This window comes from Leucopleurus acutus (genome assembly GCF_964270905.1).
Source record: "Leucopleurus acutus genome assembly, chromosome: 2".
Taxonomy (NCBI): domain Eukaryota; kingdom Metazoa; phylum Chordata; class Mammalia; order Artiodactyla; family Delphinidae; genus Leucopleurus; species Leucopleurus acutus.
In genome coordinates this window covers 97,450,160-97,477,197 of record NC_139143.1, presented here as the reverse complement: position 1 = coordinate 97,477,197, position 27,038 = coordinate 97,450,160, and the positions used below count along the sequence as shown (strand labels likewise).

The window sequence follows — 27,038 nt, the reverse complement described above, 5'->3', positions numbered from 1 at the left end:
TGTTGTACAGAGCCACTAAAACAATTTTAGGATACTGATAGGATAGGGATGTTAATACCACTATCCTTTCTGCCCACAACACAAGTATTTTATACACAAGACGGCTTTAGAAGAGAATAGTCTATTAACAAATATTCAAAATTTTTCTTTATTTCAGAACTGCCTTTATGTACAGACATCATAAAAAAATGCACATACACTGGAGATTTTCCAAGGAATTGGAGCTGGAAATAAAAGTTAAGGGCAACTAGGAGAACTGAAACTGTCCCCAAGAAATTCTGAGGATCACGCTTCCTTAAATGTCCTTGATAACCTCTTCAAGTTCTTCCTTTGTGAACATGTGGAAATTCTGGCCAGGCTGCACTGTGGCTAGCTGGAAAGAAAACAGAGAAGGCTTAATAAGCTCGGCTCGATCACCCTGCTTATAGCCCCAGCACGGTCAGGAGAAGTTGTTGGTGACACAGCTGTTCATTAGGAACTAAGGGATCTGCTGTCCCAGGGATATCCTTTCCAGCAGCAGTTCCTAAAATAGCTGTCTGACTCCAAAATAAAAATCTTCTTGACCAAATTTTCTATTTTGAGGTTAACCCACCACATAATAGTTAACCAAATGCCTGGCATCACTGTCACTTCTTGAGGTTACTTCAACAAGGATCACAAAAGCAGCAGCAAATTGGTGTCAGTAGTTTTTTCTGTTAAAGATTCCTTTAGAAATATATTAAAAGCATATTCACACACTTGCAAGTTGAACTTGTGTATGTGACCTTGGTATACTTGCCCACTCTGTGCCTCAATTTCCATCAGTAAAATGGGGATAAAAGCACCTAACTCATAGAGTAGTTGTGAGGATTAAATGTGTTAATCCATGTAAAGTGCTTAGAACAGTGTCTAGAACATTGTAATAAGCACCACATAATTAACTATTATTGGTGGGTATTATTTTCTCTAAAACTGCCCATATGGTAACTTAACAAGAAAAACATTTGTTTTGTTTTTTTAAAAGGACTGGCGATGAAAAGATCTCATTAACACTGACCATAGGAAATCAGTTACAACTAAAGATATTAGTAATAACCAGCAGTCCAGATTATAATGTATTTAAGCAATAAAAGACTAGGGTCAGAAGATGGTTAGTTTCAAATTTAACCAAACCACCAGGTCTTCCATCATCTCTGCTGACAACATAGTCCCATGTTTTAGGGTAATACTGAGGAATAGGTGCCACTTCACTTTTCCCTTTAGCTTTTGTGTTTGTTTGAAATGTCATTTCCTTATATTACCTTTTTTTAACTTTAAAATTAAACATAATAGGGCATTTTTTGAGTAACATTCACTATTGGTATTTAGTATAATTTGAAAACTGCCAAAATTAGCGTAGCTCAGTTACATAATGTTTATTATTCTCTGCCTCAACTACAGGTAAAATTTAGAAGAAGACTACTACTGCACATCTTAAAACACCTGAAGATCTGGTCTGGGGACAGACTAAAAAAAATGTTCTCTCAAAGCCTGCAGTCTCCACTAGATTCTCCTAAGAGATCTATCCAATTACACGAAATATCAGAAGAGTCCCAAACATATTTGTAAAATGTATGTTAAATAATTTAGTGATGTCCATATAGACCATGAGTTCTATTCCAAGGAAATTAAAATATATAAATGCTTTTCTTAAGGACATGAGGACAGAGAGATACAAAGTCAATAAACCAGAGAAGAGTGAGAGCCTATAGAGTTCATTGTCAAGTCACCCATGGCTCACAGGCTAGTCCTCCCAAACCATTACAGGGGCTAAAAACCAGAAACTGGGCAACTCTGAATTAGAACAGTCCTATAGAACCAGGCTGCAAATCAATACTAATAGGACTTAAACCAAATACTGCCTTCAGGAAGGTACCCATCACTAGATGAGTAAAAATAACCCCTTGCCATTTACTTACATAATCTATATGAAAGCTACTTTTCTATTTATCTCATTTCACTTTCTTTTTTTAAAAATACATTTATTTATTTATTATTATTTTTGGCTGTGTTGGGTCTTCCTTGCTGCACGCGGGCTTTCTCTAGTTGCGGTGAGCGGGGACTACTCTTCATGGCAGTGCACGGGCTTCTTTCTCATTGAGGTGGCTTCTCTTACTGCGGAGCACAGGCTCTAGGCGTGTGGGCTTCAGTAGTTGTGGCACTCAGGATCAGTAGTTGTGGCTTGCGGGCTCTAGAGCACAGGCCCAGTAGTTGTGGCGCACGGGCTTAGTTGCTCCGTGGCATGCAGGATCTTCCTGGACCAGGGATCTAACCTGTGTCCCCTGCATTGGCAGGAGGATTCTTAACCACTGCGCCACCAGGGAAATCCTCACTTTACTTTCAAAAAACCTCTGTGAGGCAGGTAAAACAGATATTTTCTTTTACTGATTTGATCAATAATTAATTGCTAAGCACCTGTGTACTAGTTACAGTTGTACAAGGCACTAGAGATCCAAACATGAAGAAAGTCTGTCTTATTTACTAAGAGCTCTAGACACCAAATGCTTTTAAAGTCAGGTAAGTGTTACAACAGAGCCAAGCATACATAAAGGCACAAAGGAGTAATCTAGGGGGAGTCCAGGAAGGCTTCAAGGAGAAGCAATCTTTGAGTTGTGTCTTAAAGCACTACAAGAATGGGTCAGTCAAGGAGCAGAGGGCAGACCGAATATGCAAATGCATAAATGCACGAAACAAGATGATGCATTTGCAAAACTGAAAGTAATTCCGAATGACTAGAGCAGAAGTTGCATATGTGATGAGATGAAATGGAGAGGTAGCAGGAGTTCAGAGCTCATACAGAGATAGTGTATTAAAGTGTTAAAAAGTACAGGACCAGGCTTCCCTGGTAGTGCAGTGGTTGAGAGTCCGCCTGCCGATGCAGGGGACACAGGTTCGTGCCCCGGTCCGGGAAGATCCCACATGCCACGGAGCAGCTAGGCCCGTGAGCCATGGCCGCTGAGCCTGCGTGCCCGGAGCCTGTGCTCCACAATGGGAGAGGCCACAACAGTGAGAGGTCTGCGTACCGCAAAAAAAAAAAAAAAAGGACAGGACCCCAAATCAGACCTGGTTTCAAACCGTGACCCCACCATTTACCAATACTGTTACTTTGGGCAAGGTCTTGCCTTCTCAAAGCCTCAGTTTCCTCCTCTGTAAAATGGAAGTAGGAATATCTATTTCATAAGGCTATTGTGAGGATTAAAAGATAATTGCATGTAAAATTAGCAAGGTACCTAACAGGCTAAACATATGCCTTAAGAAGTAGTAAATTACTATGACATGAAAAGAAGTTTGGAATTTATCTTGCAGACAGTTAAGAGTCAGAAAAGACTTTTTACAAGTGGAGGACAATTGAGATTAGATATGCAATTTAGAAAATCCACTTCAGTAGCACAATGGCAGGGGAAATGGAATGAAAATGAGGAGGGTAAGGCTAGAGGCAGGAAGACTAGCTAGGAAATCTCAAAACATACAAGGCAGGAGAAAAATGAGGGCCTGAACAAGAGAAGGCCCTAGGAATAGGCATGAAGAAAAGGCACTGATATGAGAGTTATTTAAGGAGGCAAAGAAACAAATCGGTGAAGGCAAAGGGAGGTCAGAGTCTTCCAGGTTTCTGCTGTGAATGACAGGTTCACTGAAGGTGTCATCAACCAGAATTAGAAATAAGGGAAGAGGAAATGGTTTTCAGGAAAAATGTGTTTAGTTTTACAACTGTCAAAAATTTGAGGTGTCTGCTTCAGAAAAGGTCATATAAGAAGTCTTAAAAATGACCATGAAATCTGATAAAGAGGAGTTATGTTAGCAAGGGGCAGTCTCAGGGAAATAATAACAGAAACCAAGGCAGTGACTGAGAAATAAATGAGAGGCGAGGCAGTGAAGACAATGAATACAGATTCATCATCTAGCAATTAAAGGTTAAAAGATATGATGAATGGAATAGCAATAAAATGTAACAAACTCCTGAATTTCAAAATTATTAAGTGAAAGAAGTGTGACACAAAAAGAATACACACTGTAAGATCCATTTATAAGAAATTCTAGAACATGCCAAACAAATCTATAGTGACAAAAAGCAGATCAGTGGGAAGGAAGTGACTAAAAAGGGGCATGAGGTAACTTTTGGGGACGACAGAAACGTTCTCTATTTTGTGGTTGCGGATACAAGGGTTATACCTTTGTCAAAATTGAACTGAACTGTACACTGCACTGTAAACTTAAAACAGGCACACACTACAGTATGTACATTATGCCTCAATGAAGTTGATCTTTTAAAAAAGGATACTAGGTAGAGAGAGGGGTTGACAAAGGTGGGTTTTGTTTTTTTGTTTCTCTAAAGAAAGATGCAACTTGGAAATTTTCCCTTTTTGAGGGGAAGTGGCTGTTGAGGAGAGGCTGGTGACGCAAGGGACAACTGGAGGAGCAGGGACCTCAAAGAGATAGAGGAGGGTGGGCTCTAGAGCAGTGGCTCCCAAATGCCTGACCTTCTTAGGCTGAGCATCAGAGTCACCCAAGGAGATTTCAAAAATAGAGATTTTTGATGGACAGCCAAAGACTGATGGACAGCCAGGTTTGGAAACCATGAGTTAGAGCTTGGAAAAGTGGAAGTGCCCCTGTGTTAAAGGGAAGAAAACTCTAGTCAGGGATTAATGATAGAGCGTGGATGGGACACACACCTGATGCTCTCTTCAAAGCAACACTGTAGTTGCACTGAAACTGAATGAGCTAAAAAATATCTTTGAAGTTTTAGTTGAACCAAGCAGGCCTTAGAACCTTCACTGTGAGATCAAAAGAGCTACATGTGAATTACTCTGAGGTAGCAAGGAGATAGTCTTAGTGGAAATGCCAAGACCCTATCTCATTCAGTACCACAGAAAACAAAGCACAAAAGGAACTGACAAAATCCCTCCTAAGGGTCAATATGGGCTATCGTTGCATATTTTGCGCCTCATCATCTCAGAGACTGGCACGAAGGGCAAGCATTTTCAAATCTTTACTGAGAAGGTGAAAAAACAACTATTTATGAAGTAAGTTTTCCATTTCCATTCCATAACCCCCTCTCCCCATGACTGCTGAAGAAGCAAGCCAAACACCCCTCCCGAAGCCCCAACCTCTCTCCAACTCTTCTCAGACCTTCCCACCATTAGGCCAGCCCCTTGTTCTGGTGCCCAATTTTGCCCCTTTCACTGCAGCCTAAGGAACCGGGCTCTACTGGTGACAGATTGATAAACAATACTCTCCAGTACTCTCTCCATTCTTCTGCCCATAACCAGTCAATCCTTTGCCAGAGATTTATCTAAATATACATTTTCTCAATCTATGCTGAGTATAGCTGAAAAGTATCCTGGTAAGTGCTGATTGGTTTAATTACTGATTTGTGATTCCAGCTTCAGTTGGCCTTTAAAAATTTTTTTTTTTTTTTCCTTCCTGCGGTACGCAGGCCTCTCACTGCTGTGGCCGCTCCCGTTGCGGAGCACAGGCTCCGGATGTGCAGGCCTAGCGGCCATGGCTCACGGACCCAGCCGCTCCTTGGCATATGGGATCTTCCCAGACCGGGGCATGAACCCGTGTCCCCTGCATCGGCAGGCGGACTCCCAACCACTGCGCCACCAGGGAAGCCCTAAAAATTTAATTAAAATATAATATACATACATACCATGCCTCCAAGGGTAACCACTATCCTGACTTTTTACAACAACTTGTTTTGTGATTTCAGCCTCAGCTAGCGTATTTTAATGTGACCCAGCAATCCTTTTACTCATCCCTGTCTTCCCTTTTCCCTATCCATAATGACTTTTCCAAATATTTTCCATTCCTTTTTATTTCACTGTTGCATTCACCCACCTTCAGCAGATGATCTAACAATCACCAGGGAAATATAACACCTCTCTCCCAGTTCACCTCCAAGCCTGCCTTAACTTTACTCATCATTACCTCCCATCCTGCTGTCTACTCTTAGGATCCTAAATAAGGGCATTCAGAATCTGGTCCACGTCTCTCCAGTGTCATCTCCCTATCTTACATACATCTCACACTCCAGCATTCAGATAAATCCCTGAGTCCCCTTTTACGCACAACGTTATTTTACATGTCCTGTTCCCTCTTCCTGGAATACCATTCTCTTCCCTTCTCCAAACTTCACCTCTTCCAGTAAGCTTTCACAACGCCCCAGTATAAGTTATATGTTCCTGTGTCAATCCATTCATATTGCTATTACAGAAGTACCAACCCAAGCTGTTATTATCTGTATGTCGTCTATACTACTTAATGGGAACTGGATTTTCTGTGTCTGTATCCCTGGCATCTACATAGTACCTGGCATGTAATGGGTATTCACTATAATGCTGAATCAATTCTATTTTTCAAAACCAACTCCTTCATTTGTACCATGCCTTCTCTCTTCTAGAACTTTTCCATCACTATCTAACTTCCACTTTTAATTCTTTTTTTTTTTGTGGTACGCGGGCCTCTCACTGCTGTGGCCTCTCCTGTCGCAGAGCACAGGCTCCGGACGCGCAGGCCCAGCGGCCATGGCTCACGGGCCCAGCCGCTCCGCGGCACGTGGGATCCTCCTGGACCAGGGCACGAACCCGTGTCCCCTGCATCGGCAGGCAGACTCTCAGCCACTGCGCCACCAGGGAAGCCCTTAATTCTTTTAACATTTTTCTATCCACTACTTGCTTCTCAGACTATAAAAGTATTTTCAAGTCTTTCCCCATCCTTAAAAAGACAAAAATCCTTTTCTTTAATGCTGCCTGCTGCTGACATTAATTACTTCTTGAGAAGGCAGCACATTCTTGTTTTGTCCACTTCATCACTCCCTTTTATTCTTTAACTCACCAAATTCTGGCTTCTGCCATACCATGTTACTAAAGTTGCTTATTCACAGGATAATAACTTCTTGAGAACTGAGCATACAAAAATGTTACTATCTTGATCTTCAGCAATGAGAGCTATGATATCTGAATAAAACAGAAAAATACCTCTATGTTAGTTGCATTCAGCTTCTCCTCCATTACTTGTTTGAGGATTATGAGTGAAGATTTGATGGCTTCTTTCAGTGTCATAGACTTGAAACAAAGAGGGTAAGAAGAGTAGCCATTAATTGTACATAATCCCTCCTTCCTTCAAAGATTTCCCCTATATCTCCCTGAAGAAATGATTTAGCAAATATTAATAAATCAAACATCTCAATAAGTACAGTGCATTACAAGTATCTCCAGAATTCAGGTAAATGGTAAATAAGTAGAGTACCTTTATTCAGAGAAAAGAAGTCTTATTTTGAACCAGAACAAAGTTACCAACTTTAATATGTTAAATGATCTTTGAAGAAGGGGAAAGAGTTAGACTTCTCTAGTTATTGTCTTTTGATTTAGAAGCAAGATAATATTGATGATATCCTGTGAATAATAATTCCCAAATGATCTAGAAGGTAGCCCAATGGTTTAGAAAATCTGCTCTTTGCTTACCCCATTTTGTATCTAATTTCCTGCACATGTAAAAGCAATACTAGGAGAAGTTGATTTAAGCAGGCATCCCTGTATGAACCACCTGAATGACAAGTAGGGCAGCCTTCAGCCACTACAATGAGTTACCCCAAACCAAGGCTTCCCATCCCACAAAGATAAAAAGTACCAAATGCCCACTTGCTTGGAGAGCCAGACTAGAGGATATAATCTGCTAAGTAAAGCTGTGAAGATAAAGGATAAACAAATTGTGGTATATCTATACCATGGCATACCACTCATCAATAAAAAGAAACTATTGAAATGTGCAAAAATACGAACGTATCTCAAAAACAGTACGTTGAACAAAAAAAGGCAGACATGAAAATACAAACTGTATGATTCTATTCATAGAAAGACCAGACAAAACTAATCTACAACGGTAAATGTGCCTGAAACGGGGGAAGAGACTGACTGGAGAGGAGGCAAGCATTTTGGGGCAGGGTGATGGAAGTGTGCTATATATATATGTATCTATTTTAAATTATTTATTTATTTATTTGGTCGCGCCGGGTCTTAGTTGTGGCATGCGGTATCTTTTAGCTGCGGCCTGTGGGATCTAGTTCCCTGACCACAGCTCGAACCGGGGCCCCCTACGTTGGGACCGTGGAGTCTTAACCGCTGGATCACCAGGGAAGTCCCTATATTTTGTTTTAAGTGCTGGTTACAAGGGTGTATACAATTGTCAAAACTCATAGAACTGAACTCTTAGGTCTGTGCATTTTATTGTATGTAAATTATACCATGATTTAAAAAAAAGATAATGGAAGTCGTGAGAATGCTTAATTACCTTGTGGTAAACTTCTTGCAAGGAGCTCTGGGCACCCTCTGAAGCAGAGCCAATCGCTCGAGCATCACACTGTACAAAGGTTCCAGATGGGTCCATATGAAACCTGCAAAACCACCAAAAAGAAGAGGATTAAAATGCTTAAGAACAGTGGCATTTTATGTAACAAACGTCTCACTAAAAAATATAAATGCTTGGCCCTGCAGCCAGGAAATACCGAGGCACAAATCCAAAAGATGTTCTATGGCTGGAGAAACCAGATCTTTTAAAAAGTGTTTAAGAAAACTAATAATAATTTCCTCAGGGATTTAGAAGAGAAGTATGTATAAGAATACTTTATATAGAGAGTATATATAAATATGATACTTATGTATGCCTATCTAAATACTATTTGAGGACAGGGATCAAATCAATATTCCAAAGCAAGGCTCAAACACATTTTGACTACAGCAACAAAGTTACTTCTAATTTCTTTCCAGAAATAGGACTGATTCCAGTAGAGGAGTTCTTCATAAAATCCCCAAATTTGTTTTTGTGTAAGCAGCACAGAATCAATGAACTTTATAGAATTAGAAGCCCTTCATTTTTACAACTCTACAATAATCTTCTCACTTGATTTAAACAACCAGTCCCATCCCAAATGAAAATAATTCTCCCAAAAAGGAAGCAGGAAAAAAATGGCCAAATGGTACTTACAGCTGGGGTCCTTTTTCATCAACTCCTCCAAATAACAGTGCTACTCCAAAGGGACGAGACTAGAACCAAAAAGCAGGAGGTATTAAGATAAATAGCTATGAAGTAGGGGGGCGAGAAGAGACAGGAAAGACATGTTCCGAGGACAAATGTCATCAGTTCCACAGGACAACAAGAAAGCTTCGCACAAGCGTCAAACTCACCATGGCACCTGGATCTGCATCTTCTTCTCCAAACTGTAGAGCCAGATTTGACACAGCCTGAGTCACGCTCTCCACTGTCATGGTCTCATTGTAGGTGAACCAGTGGTTCTAAAAGAAGAGCAAAGCATGGTCTACCTTTCGTAAGAATGGCATTAAAAGTAGCCCACCATCTCACCACACACATCCCTTTGAACTGTGGTTAAAAACTGAATGCTCAAGCTCTGGTGTGTTTTCCTTAACATTAAACTCAAATGCTCGGGACTGCACGAGAGGAAGAGAAATAGCTCTGGAAATAAAAGTTATACCAAAAGGACTCTAAGCAATGACGACTTTTCAAGGGAGAGGATTGATCCCTTGAAAAACAGAGTTAACCCTTCAGAGCCCCAAATCTAGTCTTTTCACAAAGTGAAGGCTAATAGCTGAGTGCCGCTTTCCCTCAAAGGCCCTATCTTATCATTCTGTTGGAGTTTAAATTAAATGACTTATTCTTACATAAGTACTGACAGCAAACCTGCAAATAAGCACAAAAAAAATTTTTTACCAATCAGATATTTTTTTCTTACCAGTCTACTACTCTGTAGGCAGCAGGAGCTCAGTTAAAAAAAAAAAAATCAGTATTCCTAACCAGCATTTATCACCTGGTACATATCATTACTCACTACAGGAGAGCTGTCATTTGCAAGCCTAGCTGCAAAGGCAGTTGGGGTGAGAATTCCTTTAGCTATTTCTACCTCTTGCTATGGTGCTCCCACAGAAAGTCAATTAGGGAACAGAATGCAGTGCAATGTTTGCTTTATATAAGGCAAGTCAAAAAGAAGCAAGAGACTGTCAGCACTATTTACCAGGGCTTCCTCAAAGCTGCAATGGTTGGATGGCTAGACTCCAAGCCTCAGAAAGTTGTAACTAGGGATTCTACCCAAAATCACTCCCAAGAGCTACATCTGATATTAACACAGATACCTGCAGTACAGCCCAGGCAGTTATATCATCACTAAACAAGGAACACAAGCATCATGGTAAAAAGGAGAGATGATGCTAATTTTACCTGTGTCTCCACTCTGGCTTTATCAATTAAAGTCTTAGCATCAGCAATTAGCCCACTCATGGCACAACCTGCAATGTAAAAGCAACAGTGACCCGATAGCCAAATCCTTGTAGAACTCTTTCATCCACTCAGGAAATACTGAAATTCTGGAGTGAAACCATGGCAGCCATTCAGCAATCCCATAGCAATATACCTAAGAGATTAGATGGGAAATTATCTACACTGAACACAAGTATAATTATATCACTAACAAATAAAAACCATTCATAATGAAACAGAAGTCCAGCTATTAAGGTAGGAGACAGAGAAGAGCAGCTACTCAAACATGAATTTCCACACGTTACATCCTCAAGCATTCCTTCAGCACTCTTTGGTAGCCCATGATGCACTTTCAAACTAAGCAAGCACTAACAGTCCAACAGGAGAAACAAGGGAAAAAAAATAACTATCTCACTATGAGCTACAATGGAAGACCCTAGAGGAAAATCAAGTCTTTTCACTTTCTGACCAAACACAAACTAGTTATATGAGAGATGGCCCAAGATGCCAAGATTATGGCTGTGACGTTACACGTCATGACTCAAATCTAAATTTCCAGCCTGGGTCTCACTCTCACATTTCAGACCTATAAAGCCAAATGACTCCCTTAATATATCTACTTGGATAGACCACAGACTCAACTCATTTCCCTTCTAGGCTCCATCTTTTTCCCTGGCCCTCACAACCAACTGAATCCCAAATTCTATCAATTGCTGTCTGATTAGCCTGTCTGGCATTAGTCCTTACCTCTCCGTCTTCTGGCCACCACCTTGGTTAAGCCTTCATCATCTCTTTATTTGGACTATTAAAAAAATTTCTGACCTGATCTCCCTGCCTCCAGTCTCAGCCCCCTTCACTGTACCTTCAACACTACTATCAGAATGGTCTTTCTCAAATCCTAATCTGATCATATTTCCTCAGTGCTCAAAACCTTGGCAATGCAAAAGGATCAAGTTCAAGCTCTTTAGTGTGGTAAAAAGGACTTCCACTGTTTGATCCCAGACTCATTTCTTGCCACATTTCACCTGCCAGTCATGCCAAACTGCGTGTGCCAGGGTATTTTATATTTTACACCACCACAGCTTTGCTCTTCTATTCCCTCCGACCAGAAAGCTCTCCCCTGCTACACCCAGACACTTATTCACTTGGTAAACACTTCCTTATCTTTTAGAATTCAGTTCAGCTCAAGCATCACCTTTATGGAATCCTTTTCTGAAAACCTCACTACCACTGGCCCCAGGGAAAACTAATTGTTTCCTCCGTTGTACCCCTACTAAGCATATACTACAGCCTTTCTTAATACCTACTTCACTTAATTGCATTGACTTATTTACATATCTACCTCTGTTATTAAACTGTATGCTCCTGGAACACACGGGGACTATGTCTCATTCCTTTGTGTGCCCCTGGTGTCTAGCACAAAGTCTGGCACATAATAGGTTCTCAATTTGTTGAATGAAGTGACACTGACCTACCTCCAAAAGGTAGATGGCTTCAGAGAAAGTAGATAAAATGTTCTAATCTTAAAAGACTAAATCTCAGTTTCTATATCTATGAAAGAGATAATGTCAAGCTCCCTGAGTCACTATGGCATTTGATTCTGACGCCCTCAAGCAATTAATTATTTTACCAATGTTTCAGTAATTAGATGACTAGATAGGTTAAGTAAATGTGGGCAGTCAACTAAAATGCCATGCTATAAATAAGTAGAACTACTCATCATGCTACAATGATGCCAGAAGCCACGGCAGGGGAATTTAACAGGGACCCAAAAAAGGGAGGAAGGGAAGGTGAGGGGAGATAGATTGAAATGATAAATCTGAAAACAGAGGAAGAGTACCGATCTGGGTCAAAGTCTATCATCCTTATACTCTCTGCACCTTGGTCACTCTGAAGATCTTTAAGAATTTCTCTTTGCTTAGTGGACACCCCTACCTTCCCACACAATCCTCTGCTCCAGGTAGCCTCCTAATGTTATGCATCGATGAGGACCCAGCCACCATAGGGAGCTGGCCTATGATTCAACCTTCACATATTTCAATAACCATCACATTTGCCAAGTATAAATCTGAGGGAGAAAGGAACGTCTGGGAGTAGGTGAATCCTATAACTGCTTCCTACTACCTATATTATGCACAATGGCCTACTACCTGGAAAATGATAACTAACAAGGGATAAGATGCTCACCTAATGAACCTCCCTTGAAACATCAAAGAAGACTGATTAACCCAGGCAAGATCCTACAGAACAGCCTTCTCCTACTCCTTACCTATGTGAGCATCAATCTCTACAATTTTCTCAATGCTGCTGGGCTCCATGAGTGGAGAGGTAATTCTCTTCTCCACAGCTAGGCACACACCCTCTGATGTCTGGATCCCAATGGCTGTAGAACCAAGCTAAAGAGAAACAGGTTATGGTTATCATATAGAAGTCAAAGAACAATCTCACATACTCACCAGGAATCTCTCTGTATATCTTCACATGATAGAAGCTTCAATCAGCCATATCTAATACACAGAGAAAATAAGGAGCACCCTAATAATGTACTATTCCTGTCAATGGCAAGAGCACTGATTTACAGAATTTTGTGCTTCTAAAGGGGAAGTTCAAGAAGGTCTTGAAAATGTCCGGAAAATGATCAACTCTAATGCCAGTTTTTTGGAGAGGGGCAGATTCTAAAGTTCTAAACATAGAGGGCAAGAAGTAATACAACTCTAATGTTTTTTCTGGACTTGGTATCTTTTTACCTCTGCTACCTTGATCTATCCGAAAAGGTGATATCCCTCAAATCTATGTGACTCCAGAAAAGTAATTTACTTAAAAAAAAAAAAAAACAAAGAAAGAAAAAAGAAAAGATAAAGAAACACCAACAACAACATAAAAATATCTTTCAAGGTCACTAGCAGTCTACAATATAGCTTGATTTCATCTCTCCATCTCCATGTCACCATCCTAGTCACCCACCCCTCTTTGTCTCAGTTTCCTTATCTACAAAAGGGGGATAATAACAACAATACCTACACATCAAGAGGGGTAAACACACATACATAAAATGCTTAAAATGGTAACTTGCACATAATAAATGAGCAACAAGTGTTAGCTATTTTTTTATATGCCAAGATTACTTCAATAGCCTCCTTAGTCTCCCTATCTTTAATCTCTCTCTCCCAATGTATCTTTCATATTATGGCCTGACTGATACAATAAAATGCTATTTTCATTATACTTCTCCTTCTCTAAAGAATTAATATCTCTCTATACTGCCTGTAACATAAAATCCAAGTAAAGCTTCCAGAGTCCTCAAAACCTAATCCTACTTTACTCTTCCAACTTTATTATTTATCATTCTCCAGCAAAATCCCTCAGGTATAGCCAAATCCATTTTCTCATGCTATATTATCCGCTACCCTTGTTCTGCCCATGCTGTCCCACCTGGAATACGCTCCTCCCTTTGCCTATCCAAATTCCACCCATCATTCATAAAGGCTTCCATAACTATATGTGCTCTCTCCTCTAAATAATCACTATATTTACTTACAGTAAATCACTATATTTACTTAGTTCTACAAAGCAATGACTATCAGTGTGAGCATCAGATTCCTGGAGTCTGTTATTGCAAAGTATTCCAAAGAATTTCATAAATCATTGTGCATAACATGCTTAAAACGCATGCAGACTGAATGATCATGTCTTTTACATATATGAATTATTTTTCAAATGTGTAAAGTTGTGACTTTATTTAGAAGTGTTATTAAATATATATACCTGCTTTTCACTGTATATTTTCTTAATGGTACATGCATAACTACAGGAGATAAAATGTCAAAGAATTTTATGTAAAAAATGAGTGCTCTTACTTCTAAGTAAAGGTGTAGACTGAATACATACATTAGCTCTACTCCTTCTCCAAGCCTGAGAACAGGAGATTAAAAGGCTTAAGCGGGGACTGGATAAATCCACTAGGACAAAGAGTGGACAAAGACACAGACACAAAATTTTAAAGAAAGAAGATGGGTTAGTGATTACTTACTTAGCAAACCTGAGAAATCCAAATCCTAAGCCAGTAGTAAAGAAAGTCAAGAAACAACCTGATTTCTATCATAGGACCCCCCAAAAAGGGAATGGTAGCAACAAGGACCTCTGGAAATGGAAACAGAACAGCTAAAAATTATAAAATTAGTTCAACGTTTGCTTAAGAGACAGATTTCCAGATCTCTTACCCTACGTTGTAAAGCTAGATGATGGCCCCCACTCCCACTCCTGTAGAAGACTCTGGAGAGAGTAAAACAGAGGGTCTCTAGATTGGGGGATGCCACCATCGAAGGCAGAGTACTACAGGAAAACAGGGGAATTAAGTAAAAATTGACAAGTTTAATGTTAAGAACCCCAGCCTTCTTTCCCTGCTCAGCTCTCAGAAGTGAGCAGGCAGAAACACCTTCAAGGCATGAAATGAGAAGAGGCAGTTTTCTCTAGAGCAGTAGTTTTCAAATTTTCTGACCCAAATCTACATTAAGAAATATACTTTATATCATGACCAAAATACACAAACAGGTACAAAGAAATAAATATAATAGAAACAAAGTTTCATGAAGAAAAGAAAACACTCACCAATACTATGAGCAAGGCATTCTGAGATCTACTGCTCCAGTCTACGTCAAAAAGAAATGCTCCCATGACCTACTAAATTGATTCAGTGCCCACTAATAGGTCAAGATCTGCAGTTTAAAAATATATATCTCTAAAGAATCTAGCTTGTTCAAGGGGAAAAACAAATCTAAAGAAAATATTTTTTTTTAGTCCTTGAAAAAGGTATTTTCATCCATAAAACAAGAACAGGACACTAATAAGAAAAAGGAAAAAAGCAAAGAAGCTTGGAAATTGAAAATACTTTCTTATGAAATCATTGGAGAACGGGTTCTACCAAATTGAAGGAATACATCAAAAAAGAAAATGACTTGCGATCTAACGCAAGAGGGAGTTAAAGAGAGTTCCTAGGATGATGATGATAGAAGAGCCTAAGTATACAGCTGTGCAGCAGGCCCAGAGAACCAGTCCAGATTAGAGCTGGTCAAAGACTCAAAGATTTCTTTAAGAATCTTTTACAGGATACTTAATGTGCCTGAGTGTTTTGAGAGGATATACATAACTTGGAGAGACCTTGGGGATGAATTATTGATATTTACATACTAAATTAGGCAAAATTTTTAAAGAGAATTACAAACTCCCAGGAAAACACTATTGTGCAGAAACAGAAAAACAGCTCAGGTATGAAAAGCATTTACGTAGTCTTACCAATAGAAATGTTGACTAATGATCTAACAAAATTATGATAGATATGACATACATTGAGAGGGTTGCCCTATCTCTACCCCAGTAGGAAACTGTATATCTGTGTGTCACTGGGGGCAGAAGTCGTCATCCTTCATAATGAAAAGTCTGTGGATAATACCTAGGTGAAAAAAATGTAAGTCTGTGTTCCTATCTTAGGGATATGGAAGTAAATGCCAAGAAAATTAGCTAAAAGACTTTAAAATGTTGCATCTGAGAAGCTGAAGATAAAGAGGGGCAGGCTCAGGGATTTCTGCTTTTGTTACAAGGTTTATAAAACTATTTTACCTTCTGACTAAAACTACATGCACGTATGCCTTAAAAATACAGTTGACCCTTGAACAATACAAGTTTGAACTGTGCAGGTCCACTTACATGTGGATTTTTTTTTCAATGGTAATACAACAGTACTGATCTGTGATTGGTTGAATGGGTGAATGAGGAACCACAGATATGGAGGGCCAACTATATCAATAGATTATAGGGCAATTTTAGACTGCTTGGAGGGTCAGTGTCCTTAACCCTTGCCTTGTTCAAGGGTCAACTGTAAAATAAAAAAGTCAGAAACCATTGTCAGAGAATTTAATTTGGCACTTAGTTGTCCTCTAATTGTTTTGTGTATAGTGTATTGATCTTGAATCTCCAACTGAACAGAGCAGAACAGAATTCATACCTACTTTGTAAATTTTTATTTATTTATTTATTTACTGCTGCATTGGGTCTTCGTTGCTGCACGCAGGCTTTCTCTAGTTGCGGCGAACGGAGGCTATTCTTCATTGCAGTGCGTGGGCTTCTCATTGTGGTGGCTTCTCTTGCTATGGATCATGGGCTCTAGGTGCATGGGCTTCCGTAGTTGTGGCATGTGGGCTTCAGTACTTGTGACTCGCAGGCTCTAGAGCGCAGGCTCAGTAGTTGTGGCTCACAGGCTTAGTTGCTCTGCGGCATGTGGGATCTTCCCGGACCAGGGCTCGAACCCGTGTCCCCTGCATTGGCAGGCAGATTCTTAACCACTGCGCCACCAGGGAAGTCCCCATGCCTACCTTAAAATTTTATCTAGCAGAGTTATTCTCAACCAGGAGCCATTTTACCCCCTAGGGGACAACTGACAAAGTCTGGAGACATTTCTGGTTGTCACAACTGGAGGAGTGAGTGCTACTGGCATCTAACGGGTAGAGGCCAGGGATGTTGCTAAACAGCCTACAATGCACAGGTCTGTCCCCCACAACAAAGAATTATCCATTCTAAAATGTCAATAGTCCCTGTAATTATTTTGTGGAGGAAGTTCTCATAGCACAAGAAAAAATTTTCAACTTATTCAATTTGGCCTCCAACTTAAATAGCTTTCTAGGACTTCCCTGGAGGCGCAGTAGTCAAGAATCCGCCTGTCAGTGCAGGGGACACGGGTTTGAGCCCTGGTCCGGGAAGATCCCACATGCCGCGGAGCAACTAAGCCCGTGCACCACAACTACTGAGCCTGCGCTCTAGAGTCCGCGAGCCACAACTACTGAGTCCACGTGCCACAACTACTGAAACCCGTGCACCTAGAGACTGAGCACCACAACAAAGAGTAGCCCCCGCTCGCCGCAACTAGAGAAAGCCCGCACGCAGCAACAAAGACCCAATGCAGTAAAAAATCAACCAATCAATCAATTAATTAAAAAATATAATTTCTATGCTTCTACTCCAAAAAAGGGTCAATATTTTGAGACAGGCTATGTTACAAAATATATCAAGATAATTTTCTCTTGTACATTATATTTATACCCAGACATTTCAATATTACAATTCTGACTAAACTCCACCCCCACCCTGGGTTGGGACTGGGGAGATGGAGGAGGGAAGAAAGAGAACACTTGAACTATGTATTATTTATTTAATATAATTCACTAGCATAGTAACCAATGTCCAGATGCTCAGAATAATACAATAATTTTGACACTGTCACAGATTTCCATTTCTTCCCCCAAACCTAACTCTAAAAGGCACTCTGCTCCCACCTCTGCTGGCTATATCTCACCCATGCCATCCATACAGCACCTCTACGTGATAATTTCTATTTGTCAGCCATTTTCAGTCATTTCTCCAGCTCCTTTCATACTACTAAATCCTTATAGTTATCAAATTGCTTTCACATTGGCTAAGTTGCCAAGACAACAACAAGGTTGTTTCAACACCTAGGAGTATGAATTTTTACACAGGTTAAGCAGCATACATTAATGGCACTACTGCATCCTAGCTCAAACTAGGGCTACAGAGATCAGATACTATCTCGTTATCTCTAAGCAACGTGGAAATTACTAGCACTAACGGGCTTAAGGAGAACCAAAAAAACTGAGAATTACTCTTCGCTTGCACATCTGGATAGAACTATTACCTTAGCTGAGGCTCAAAATAAATGCTACAGCTTGGAATTGTGATAATCTCAGACTTCATAGTAACATATGGTTTAAATATAGGGCACACATGATTAGAAATAGAAAACAGGCACTTTTTGTAGCTGGCCCATCGTTTTCTGCCCACTATCTACTACAATGCTTCCACCTTCACTTCTATGTCTTCAACTAAGAATCTTCTTTGCCCTTTCCAGATTCTCATACAACTATTTTCCCCAATACACTCTTTCTAGAAGAGGTAACTTAGAGGGAAACACAATAGTTCTCTTCAAATATGTGAGGAATTGCCTTATGGAAGAGGTTTAAACATCCTGTATGGTTCAAGGGCAAAACTAGGGCCAACTGAAGGAAACTTCAGGAAGCTAGACTTTCAATTCAATATAAGGATAAATTTCTAAACCATTATGAACGATTTCCAAACAGAATGAGGTATCTAGTGAGAAAATATTCTGTCACTAGATCTATAAAAACAGAAGCTGTTTGGGGATGCAGAGGTGATTGAAACAGAGTGAAGAGTTGGACTAGATCAGTGATTCTCAACCGTTGCTAGACACTAAGAATCACTGAGGTAGTCCTTAAAAATACTGATGCCTGGACCTTATCCTAAACGACCTAATTTAGATCTAAAGCAGAATTTAGATTATCCATAATCCAACAAATAGAAGATCCCACATAAGTAACTTTAGTATAAATAGCTTACTTTCTAACTAATTTTTTGAATACTGGTTTGAACTATTCGATTTTGTTGTTAGATTACAGGACACATCTCTTATTCAGACCCAAAAATGTCTAGTACAAATTGACAAATTTACCAACAAGAATACAGGTGATCAGTTAAATGAATTGTTCAAGATGATAAAATATCTCCCAGGTGCTAACTCAGGAATTCTAGACCCCTTTCTTTATAGCCAAGAAGATTATAAACACAAACATGTCCTTCCAACCCCACTAAGAAAAAGCTACTTACATAACTATGAAGCAGTTATTTGTTTAAAAAGTTCCAAAGTAGTTTTTAGGAATGGGATTGAAATTGTTATACAAATGGTTAATTGTGCCCAACACTGTAAATCAACCATACTTCAATAAAAAAATAAAATTAAAAAGAAGGTTAACTGTGGTTGATTAAAGGAAGATAAAGAACATTTTCTAAAGGAATAGCTAAAACACATTTACTCCAAATGTTCTGCCAGCAAAGTACTAAGTTGCCATGAAATTTCAAAAACGACCCCACTTGATACTATACCTTGATAGCCTCAATGGCATATTCCACTTGAAATAATCTTCCTTCAGGAGAAAAAGTATTCACACCCCTATAATTAAAAAAAAGAAAAAAGAAAAAGGTATTAAAATTGTCAGAAAAAATAAGCATAGAGACACTAAAGTCAAGTTCCTTGACATCTAGCTCAGATGGCTACAAGATGTGCACACTGTCTTTATGCTCCTTTACCCACAACAATCTGTAGCTGTTTTTTGGTACATTAACAGTTTTTCAAGAGAATGGAACCTATACATAGAACACCTCTGCCCCACTCCCATAGTATCTTCAAACTGATCAAATGAAAGCAGGTGACTTTCTGCCTCAATCTTGAATCAATTTGGAATCCCTCTGGTAAATTCATGCCCCCAAACTATCAGGCAATTCCTAAGAAAATGTGCATTTATCCTTATCCTCTTCCCATTACGTGAATTTGATGTTAATATCTTACTTTTTAGTAAAAGTCAGCCACAGGGACATTTCTCTATTTATTTGTATGAATTAGTATTGTTATCTGAAAAACAGACTGAGATCTGTTGCAGTTCCTAAAGCCTAACCTAGTTAATTCACTCAATACATTATACATGCCAGACTGCTCTTCTCCCTTAAACAATTCCCAACCTTTCCTTGCTCATCTGTTAGAAATCCCTTTGGAGAAGAAGCATCATGGTCTTAGCTATAAAAGCTTTCCGCACACAATGGACACTTTAAGAATATTTGAACAAATGAATGAAAATAGTTGTGCTCCTTGGTTTATGGAGTCTGGAGTTTATAACGTGTAAGATGATATAGAGCAGTGTTTTCTAATTTGTTTTATCAAAACCTCTTTTTTTAAAAAAATAAATATTTTTATATATATATATATATCCCAAATATAAAACAGATAATAATACAAGTTGACATTTACTGAATATGTACTATATGCCTGGCACTGTTGCAAACCTTTAAATGACAACACACTTAATTCTCAAAACAATCCCATGAAATAGTATTCTAAAGCGATACTACTTTAGAGATGAGGAAGTTGAGACACAAAGAGGTTGACTAATTTGCCCAAAGTCACTCAGCATATAAGAGGCAGAACTGGAATGAGAATTTAGGCAATCTAAGACAAAGCTTTCAACTATCAGGAGTCAAAAGAGAATCTCACCATTCCAGCCTCCCATTTTCCCCAGAGGTACTATCCCTAATGTCATTTAAAAGGAAATTTAAGACTCTAAGAAACAGCTTTTAAAAATCACTGAGAGGAAAGTCCGAGGGCAGAAGACCTGGGATTAAATTCTAGTTCTGCCACTTACTAACTTTAATTTGCTCAAATGAAAAAAAAAAAAATCTATCCTGCCTCTGTCATAATACAATTGGTATTGAATTGCACAGATTATGAAAGCACTTTGTAAAGTGTAAAGTACTGTGTGAATACGAATACAGTATTTTCACCCTAATTCAGGAACTTTATCCTGTTGAGGTATTACTAAGTCTTTCCTAATGTGGGCTCTACTCTTGGCCCTGTTTCCAAACTTTCTCTGGGTTATTTCATTCATGTCAAGCACTAACTACTTCCAAATCTCTATTACCAGTTTGACCTCTTTCCTGATTAATCTGAAAGCCTCCTGAGCATTTCCATTTGGATATCCCATTAGTGCCAAACACTTGACATTTTCCAGTCTGAAATATACAGTCACCCTTGCAAAATCAGCTACATCTCCTGCCATTCCTACTTCATTTTTACTTTAAAACACCTCGCATCTCCCAGTTCCCCAAACTATAAAGTTCTGAACGATCTGACTCACTCCTCCCTTTTTCCCATAATTAACAATATGCCAAGTCATATCAATTCAAATCAGTTCCCCCCACGCCCCCCACACAGTAACTCTACACTCCCTTCCATTCTCAATGCCCTCATTACCTTTCAACTAAGTATTTTAATAGCCTTCTAACTGGTACTGATTCTCTTTCCTCTAATCCAGTCAATTAATCTCTATACAACGCAATTATGATTATGTAACTTCTTAAAATTATAATTTATGCCACACAGATGCCTACAAAATAAGACCCAAACTTCTCAACCTCATATTAAAAACCATCCAGTATCTAGCACCATAGTGTTTTCCCAGATCTCCCCCCATTCCCATATGTGTATCATATGTGCCAGCAGACTAGAATTTTCGCAAACACTATGTATGCTTTCCCACTGCCCCTCCTTTGTTCATCCTATATTCTCTGCCTCAAAACTATTCACTCTCACTCTCCATATTTATTAAAACCTTACATCTAAGACTCAGTTTATTTATGTTTTTAAAAATTTATTTATTTATTTAGGCTGTGCTTGGTCTTATTTGCAGCAAGTGGGATCTTCATTGCCGAATGTGGGCTCTTAGTTGCGGCATGCATGTGGGATCTAGTTCCCTGACCAGGGATCGAACCCGGGCCCCCTGCATTGGAATCGCGGAGTCTTAGCCACTGAACCACCAGGGAAGTTCCTAAGGCTCAGTTTAAATATCAGCTCCTTTTGAAGTTTTCCATAATACCCTAATATTGAATGCAATCTCTCTCGTCAAACTCCCATAGTGTTGATTTGAGCTTCTCTAATGACATGAACACATTTCTGAATTATACTATAGTTACTTTTGTAAATAGTTCTTTAAAGGACAGTCTCCCATATGAGAAAAAGGATCATGATATTGTTCACTGCCATATGACAAGCATTCAAGTACCTTAGCTAAGTGAATAAAAAAGGACTGTTTTAGGCATTCTTTAGGAAGATACAAAAATGAGTAACACAAAGCAGTTAATAAAGATGTTAAGTAAATGATCACAAAAACCTTAATAAAGGCTTTCTGATAAGAATAACAATTTCCATCATACACACCCCTTACTCAAAATTATATCACCCAAAGATGATTCTTTTCAATGCTCTGGAAGCTAAATACTGACTAACAAAGTTATTTTATAGGACAGTAGGAAAAGGAGTCCGTTTTTTTTTTTTTTTTAAGGAGTCAGTTTTAAAACCTCACATACATCTTCTATGAGTCAGTAAAAGGATTTTTTTCTTAAAGTGGTAGTTCTAACTGATAAAACTTTTGACAGGTTCAACATATACTTGACAAGAAATGCAGCTTCTCAAGCCATCTAGTACAAAGAAAACATCTGCCTTTCCTGGCTTTAAAATTAAAAAAAAACAATAGCTATGTGAAACGTAACTGATCAAAACAGAAACTGAAAGTAAAAATGTCTACAGCATAAGTATGTACAATTTAATATTTCTTAACATTTCCAAGCTCTGAAAGATTTTTTGTTTTATACAAATACAACAACCTCACAGCTTTGATTTCAAAAACAGATCTGGCTGCAACACACATTTAAAGTAACTTGCTTTAAACTGTTTAAAAAGTCAGAAAAGCTTGGGTCTAGTTGAATCAGCATGATGACAAAACTCTTGAGAACACTCTAAACTCCAGTTCCCATAAAATCAGACACCATACACTATATCTGGGCGAAGCTGAGACTTCCTTCGCGCTTCTGCAGAAACTATACATCACATCACGCCCCATTACACCTCAATCAAAGGAATGGCTGCTCTGTTCCCACAGCTAAGAAACGGAAAACGAGGTTGTGCTCCTAGAAGGAAAAGGGAGCTGAAATGATCAAACCCATTAAGTGATCTCTAATTGCTTTTTCTTCCAGGCACACGTTTACATTTTTAAAAAGGCAGTCACACTCAGCACAAAAAGATGAAGGGGAGAAGGGGTGACTCCTGGCCTTTCCAGGTTAAGGTCGGAGTCGCGGCGCGCCAGCCGCCTTTCCCCAAGCACAAAGCGGAGCTTCACGCTTCCGCACCGACTTCGGACCCAGCAGTGACTCAGCGGTAGGACAAGTGCGGCCGACAGGCGCAACTCTAGCCTGGGGAATCACAGCGGGCGGCTGGGGAAGGCGAGAGATCCCCGGGCCGGGCCAGACTCGGGATCCTGGGGCGCCCCCATGACACGGCAGAACCCAGGCCCAGACCGGGCCCCGGGCCCGCCGACCCGTAACTTCCACCCCATTTCCCCCAACCACACAGACCTGTCGTACTCAGACCGGGTGAGAAACATGGTAAGGGCAGGAGAAAGCGGCAGCGGCCACTCGGGGATTCTGAGGGCCAAGACGAGTCCACCTGCACCCAACTCACCCACACCGCCACACAGCCAAGTCTCCGTTACCAACTGCGCGTGCGCTCGCAACCCCTTCAGCCCGCCCTCCTGTACCTGCCTTCTATTGGTTGGTCGGAGTTCCCGCCGAGGTGACTGGGCCAACGCGCTTCCCCCGCCCGGCCTCGGTAGTTCCAGAGAGGGCGGGACAAAGGTCGTTCTTCCGCTTTTAATTGCTTGTGGTTGCTAGGGGCGCTCGGAACGGTAGGTGTGTGGTGAGAGTTCACGTTTTAGAGACGTTGTGAAGCCATCCCAAGATTGGCAACTGGGGAACTTGTATGGAGAGTCGGTCTGTCTGAACCCTGGTTTGACAGGTCCCTCGCCGACTCCCGCAATCCCCGCCAGAGCACGTTGGTCCCAGTCTCTCCTCGCTCTTCACCTGCCCGGCCTTTGGCGGGACTCCTCGCTTTTCCGGCTCCGGCGCGGACTTCCTCCAGGTGCTGTGTGACGGCCTCCAGGACTCGACCTGGGAGGTGATGAGGTGCGCTCCGGTGCGTCTGAGCGGGCGCCGGGGGCGAGTCCAGTCGCTTCAGCACACCCCTCTCATGGCTCGTTTGTTGAGAAAAGTTGGTGAGTTCTAGTCGGTAGGAAAGTCTTCAAGTTTCCGCACGGTCGAGGTAATTTTACTAGCATTTCCTTCCATTTCTCCCCGCTGCCCCCAGTACAGGCTTTCGACCTGGTGACCCAGAGCTCTGGATGTGGGATTCAAATTGTTCACTGTTTTTCTGTTATTCATGAATTAGCTGAAGGTGCCGTCTTTTTTGTGCTTCATGCTTCCATTCCCTAAGCGTAGGAGAGCAACTTCACAGCTTCATAGAAAGACTGTAAATGAATTATGTGTTCAAGAAAGATAACCAGTTAGGAAGTCATTTAGTGGGCAGTGTATGACTGAAAGGGAAACGCAAGGGTTCCGATTCTGGTTAAAGATATACCACTGGTCAAGGCCTTAACCTCTCCAGGCCTGTCTCTCTCAAGTTAAGTTCATAACTTAGCCTTAGATTAGGTTTGTAAATGACCAAGGCAATTCAGTGGTAGGGGAAATGTAGAAATAAGCCTTTTGGGTATTGACATCTGTTTTTGCCAACATTTATTTCTTTCCCTCGTAAATTCGACAGGAATTTCGTTTTGTGGTCCCTAGCCAATAAGAAGTTTGGCACCAGTAAAACTGAGGAGAAATTCCAAGTGGCAATCCTCAGGGACCTTTTAGATTTCTGAGAAAGGAATGGTATCCTTTAGTTTCTGGTCAGCTTAATGTGCCCTTTCTATTAAAAAATTTTAGTTAATTTCAGTATGCCCTCTCTTTTGAAGTTCTCTTGAAATTAATATATAGTAACTACCTATATACCTACATAAATATTACCTATGTACCTATATAGGTACTTGAGCATAATAGTATTTCCTGAACACCCAGGGATGCAAGGTGCTCTGCAGCCCTTACTCGTATCAGATGTGGTGGTGAATGTCTCACAAGATTATTTGAATGTAGACTCCTCTGGGTAAATGTGTTTGTGCCCTATATATCATAAGTGAAAGGGAGTCACAGGTAGCTCTCATTGTGGATAAGAAGGGAAATCTTGGTTTCTCCCAAGAAAGTGGACCATTATGGAATAAAAATCCAGCACCTACGGACTTCCCCGGTGGCGCAGTGGTTAAGAATCCGGCTGCCAATGCAGGGGACGCGGGTTTGATCCCTGGTCCGGGAAGATCCCAGAAGATGCCGTGGAGCAACTAAGCCCGTGCGCCACAACTACTGAGCCTGAGCTCTAGAGCCCACAAGCCATAACTAGTGAGCCTGCACACCACAACTACTGAAACCTGCATGCCTTTGAGCCCTTGCACTGCAACTACTGAGCCCACGTGCTGCAACTACTGAAGGCTGCACGCCTGGAGCCTGTGCTCCGCAACAAGAGAAGCAACCGCAATGAGAAGCCCATGAACTGCAACGAAGAGTAGCCCCTGCTTGCCACAAGTAAAGAAAGCCTGCGTGCAGCAACAAAGACCCAACGCAGAAAAAATATAAATTAAAAAAAAAATCCAGCACCTAGTATAGTTTCTTGCCTGTAATCAATTCCATTCAATAAATGCTTCATTAAAAGTTGAACCAGGTGTCCCTCTGAAAAAATGAGCCACAGAAGACAGAAAGGAAAGGAATGGAGTAAAGCATGAGAGAATGAGCTAGATTCAGAAACTGAGAAAGGTGTATAAACATCTCGGAGAGCTAGGCACATGGCTCCTGGAGCAAAATAAAGTGTGGCAGAATGGTCAGGGTGGACTGGAGACACTACTGGAAAAACCAGTAAGAACTGATCCCCAAACTGAATTCTTTATGTTCCTGTAACTGTCTAACTTATAAATGACTGAACATGGCTAATGTGCTTCATTGCTGTAATGTTTGGGTCTCTGATGGGCAGTTTTGGCTGGAGAACCCATCATCCTAGCTTGAACTTTCTTCAAATTGTGCTGTGGTCTGAGACCCTGCCTACTCTCAATCCTTTCTTTTCCCTCTCCTTCATAGGTGTCAGGCCTGAGTCACAGTTTGCAGACTCTCTAACCTTCCCTTGCTCCCTTCCCTTTTATCTTTCACAGATAGTTCCCCTAAAAATATCTTGCATGTTGTTATGAATTGTGTCCTTCCCAAAATCCATATGTTGAAGCCCTAAACCCACAATACTGCAGAATGTGACTGCATTTGGAGATGAGTCCTTTAAAGATGTGATTAAGTTAAAATGAAGGTGTTAGGTAGGGTGAACCCTAATCCAGTTCGGCTGATTGCTTATAAGAAGAGGAAATTTGGACGCGTAGGAGACACCAGGGGCATGTTTGCAGAGGAAGGGCCATGTGAGGACACTGTGAGAAGGTGGCCATCTGCAAGCCAAGGACAGAGGCCTCAGAAGAAACCAAGCCTGTTGACACCTTGATCTTGGACCTCTAGCCTCCAGAAATAAAGGAGAAATAAATTTCTATTGTTTAAGCCATCCAGTCTGTGGTATTTTGTTATGGCAGCCCTGGCTAATACACATGTCAAATCCCACCTTGGCAACTGCCTCTCAGAGGGCCCAAACTAGCACAAGTGGTACCAGGAGAGGTCCAAGAAAACATAATAAGTTGAAGTTTCAGGACTGGCACACTCATTACCTCATAAGCAAAGACGATGCTATCTTGAGCAATATAGGGGCATGGGTAGCTCCTAGCACAAGGTGGTGACCCAGTTGCTAAAGATTTAATCAGTAGTGACCTGGGAAAACATCCCAGTGGAGGAGAAAGCCCTTGCAGATAGAACTTCAGGCATGTGAAATATATGAGTGGGAACATGCCTACAAGGACAGTGGAGTTGGCTGGTTACTGCTAAGTGGTATTGACACTCTGAAAAGGAATAAGGAGAAAGCAAGGGTTCTCCCTGGGTTAATGCCTAAGTGTGAGAGACAGAAAACCTCTTTAGTAGCTTACAAAGAGGCTTTTATGTCCTATAGTGGAAGAGCTGACACAGTTAAACCACAGACTCAGGTCGTGATAGAGGCAACAGAGTTCCAGAGACATTTAAATGTGCAACCAAAGCAGGTCAGGGCCCTGGTTGCAAAAACCTGAAACCCT

At 40.6% G+C, this 27,038-nt stretch overlaps 1 protein-coding gene across 3 annotated transcripts; it reads right to left on the bottom strand.

Moving 5' to 3' along the window:
- Positions 1-134: 134 nt before the first annotated feature.
- Positions 135-23,450, bottom strand: PSMA5 (proteasome 20S subunit alpha 5). 3 transcript variants are annotated; one of them, XM_082863014.1, is made up of 9 exons: positions 23,429-23,450; positions 19,249-19,315; positions 12,554-12,680; positions 10,246-10,313; positions 9,201-9,308; positions 9,001-9,059; positions 8,308-8,410; positions 6,996-7,082; positions 135-373 (listed from the first exon to the last, which is right to left on the bottom strand). In XM_082863014.1, the coding sequence occupies exons 3-9, from the start codon at positions 12,600-12,602 to the stop codon at positions 296-298; spliced, it is 552 nt and encodes a 183-aa protein (XP_082719140.1). In that variant the 5' UTR covers positions 12,603-12,680; positions 19,249-19,315; positions 23,429-23,450; the 3' UTR covers positions 135-295. The 3 variants fall into 3 exon arrangements, with proteins under 3 accessions (XP_082719140.1, XP_082719139.1, XP_082719138.1); XM_082863013.1 differs by having other exon boundaries at positions 23,323-23,449; XM_082863012.1 differs by lacking the exon at positions 23,429-23,450 and having other exon boundaries at positions 19,249-20,144.
- Positions 23,451-27,038: the final 3,588 nt, after the last annotated feature.

Bases quoted from the DNA above. Each gene is read 5' to 3' on its own strand.
- PSMA5 (XM_082863012.1), bottom strand. From the start codon at position 19,374: ATGCTTATTTTTTCTGACAATTTTAATACCTTTTTCTTTTTTCTTTTT. The intron at 12,681-19,248 runs GTATAGTATCAA...GTTTCTCTTTAG, and splicing joins ATGCCATTGAGGCTATCAAG to CTTGGTTCTACAGCCATTGG. The intron at 374-6,995 runs GTATTTTTCTGT...TTTTCTTTCCAG, and splicing joins TGAATGCAACTAACATAGAG to CTAGCCACAGTGCAGCCTGG.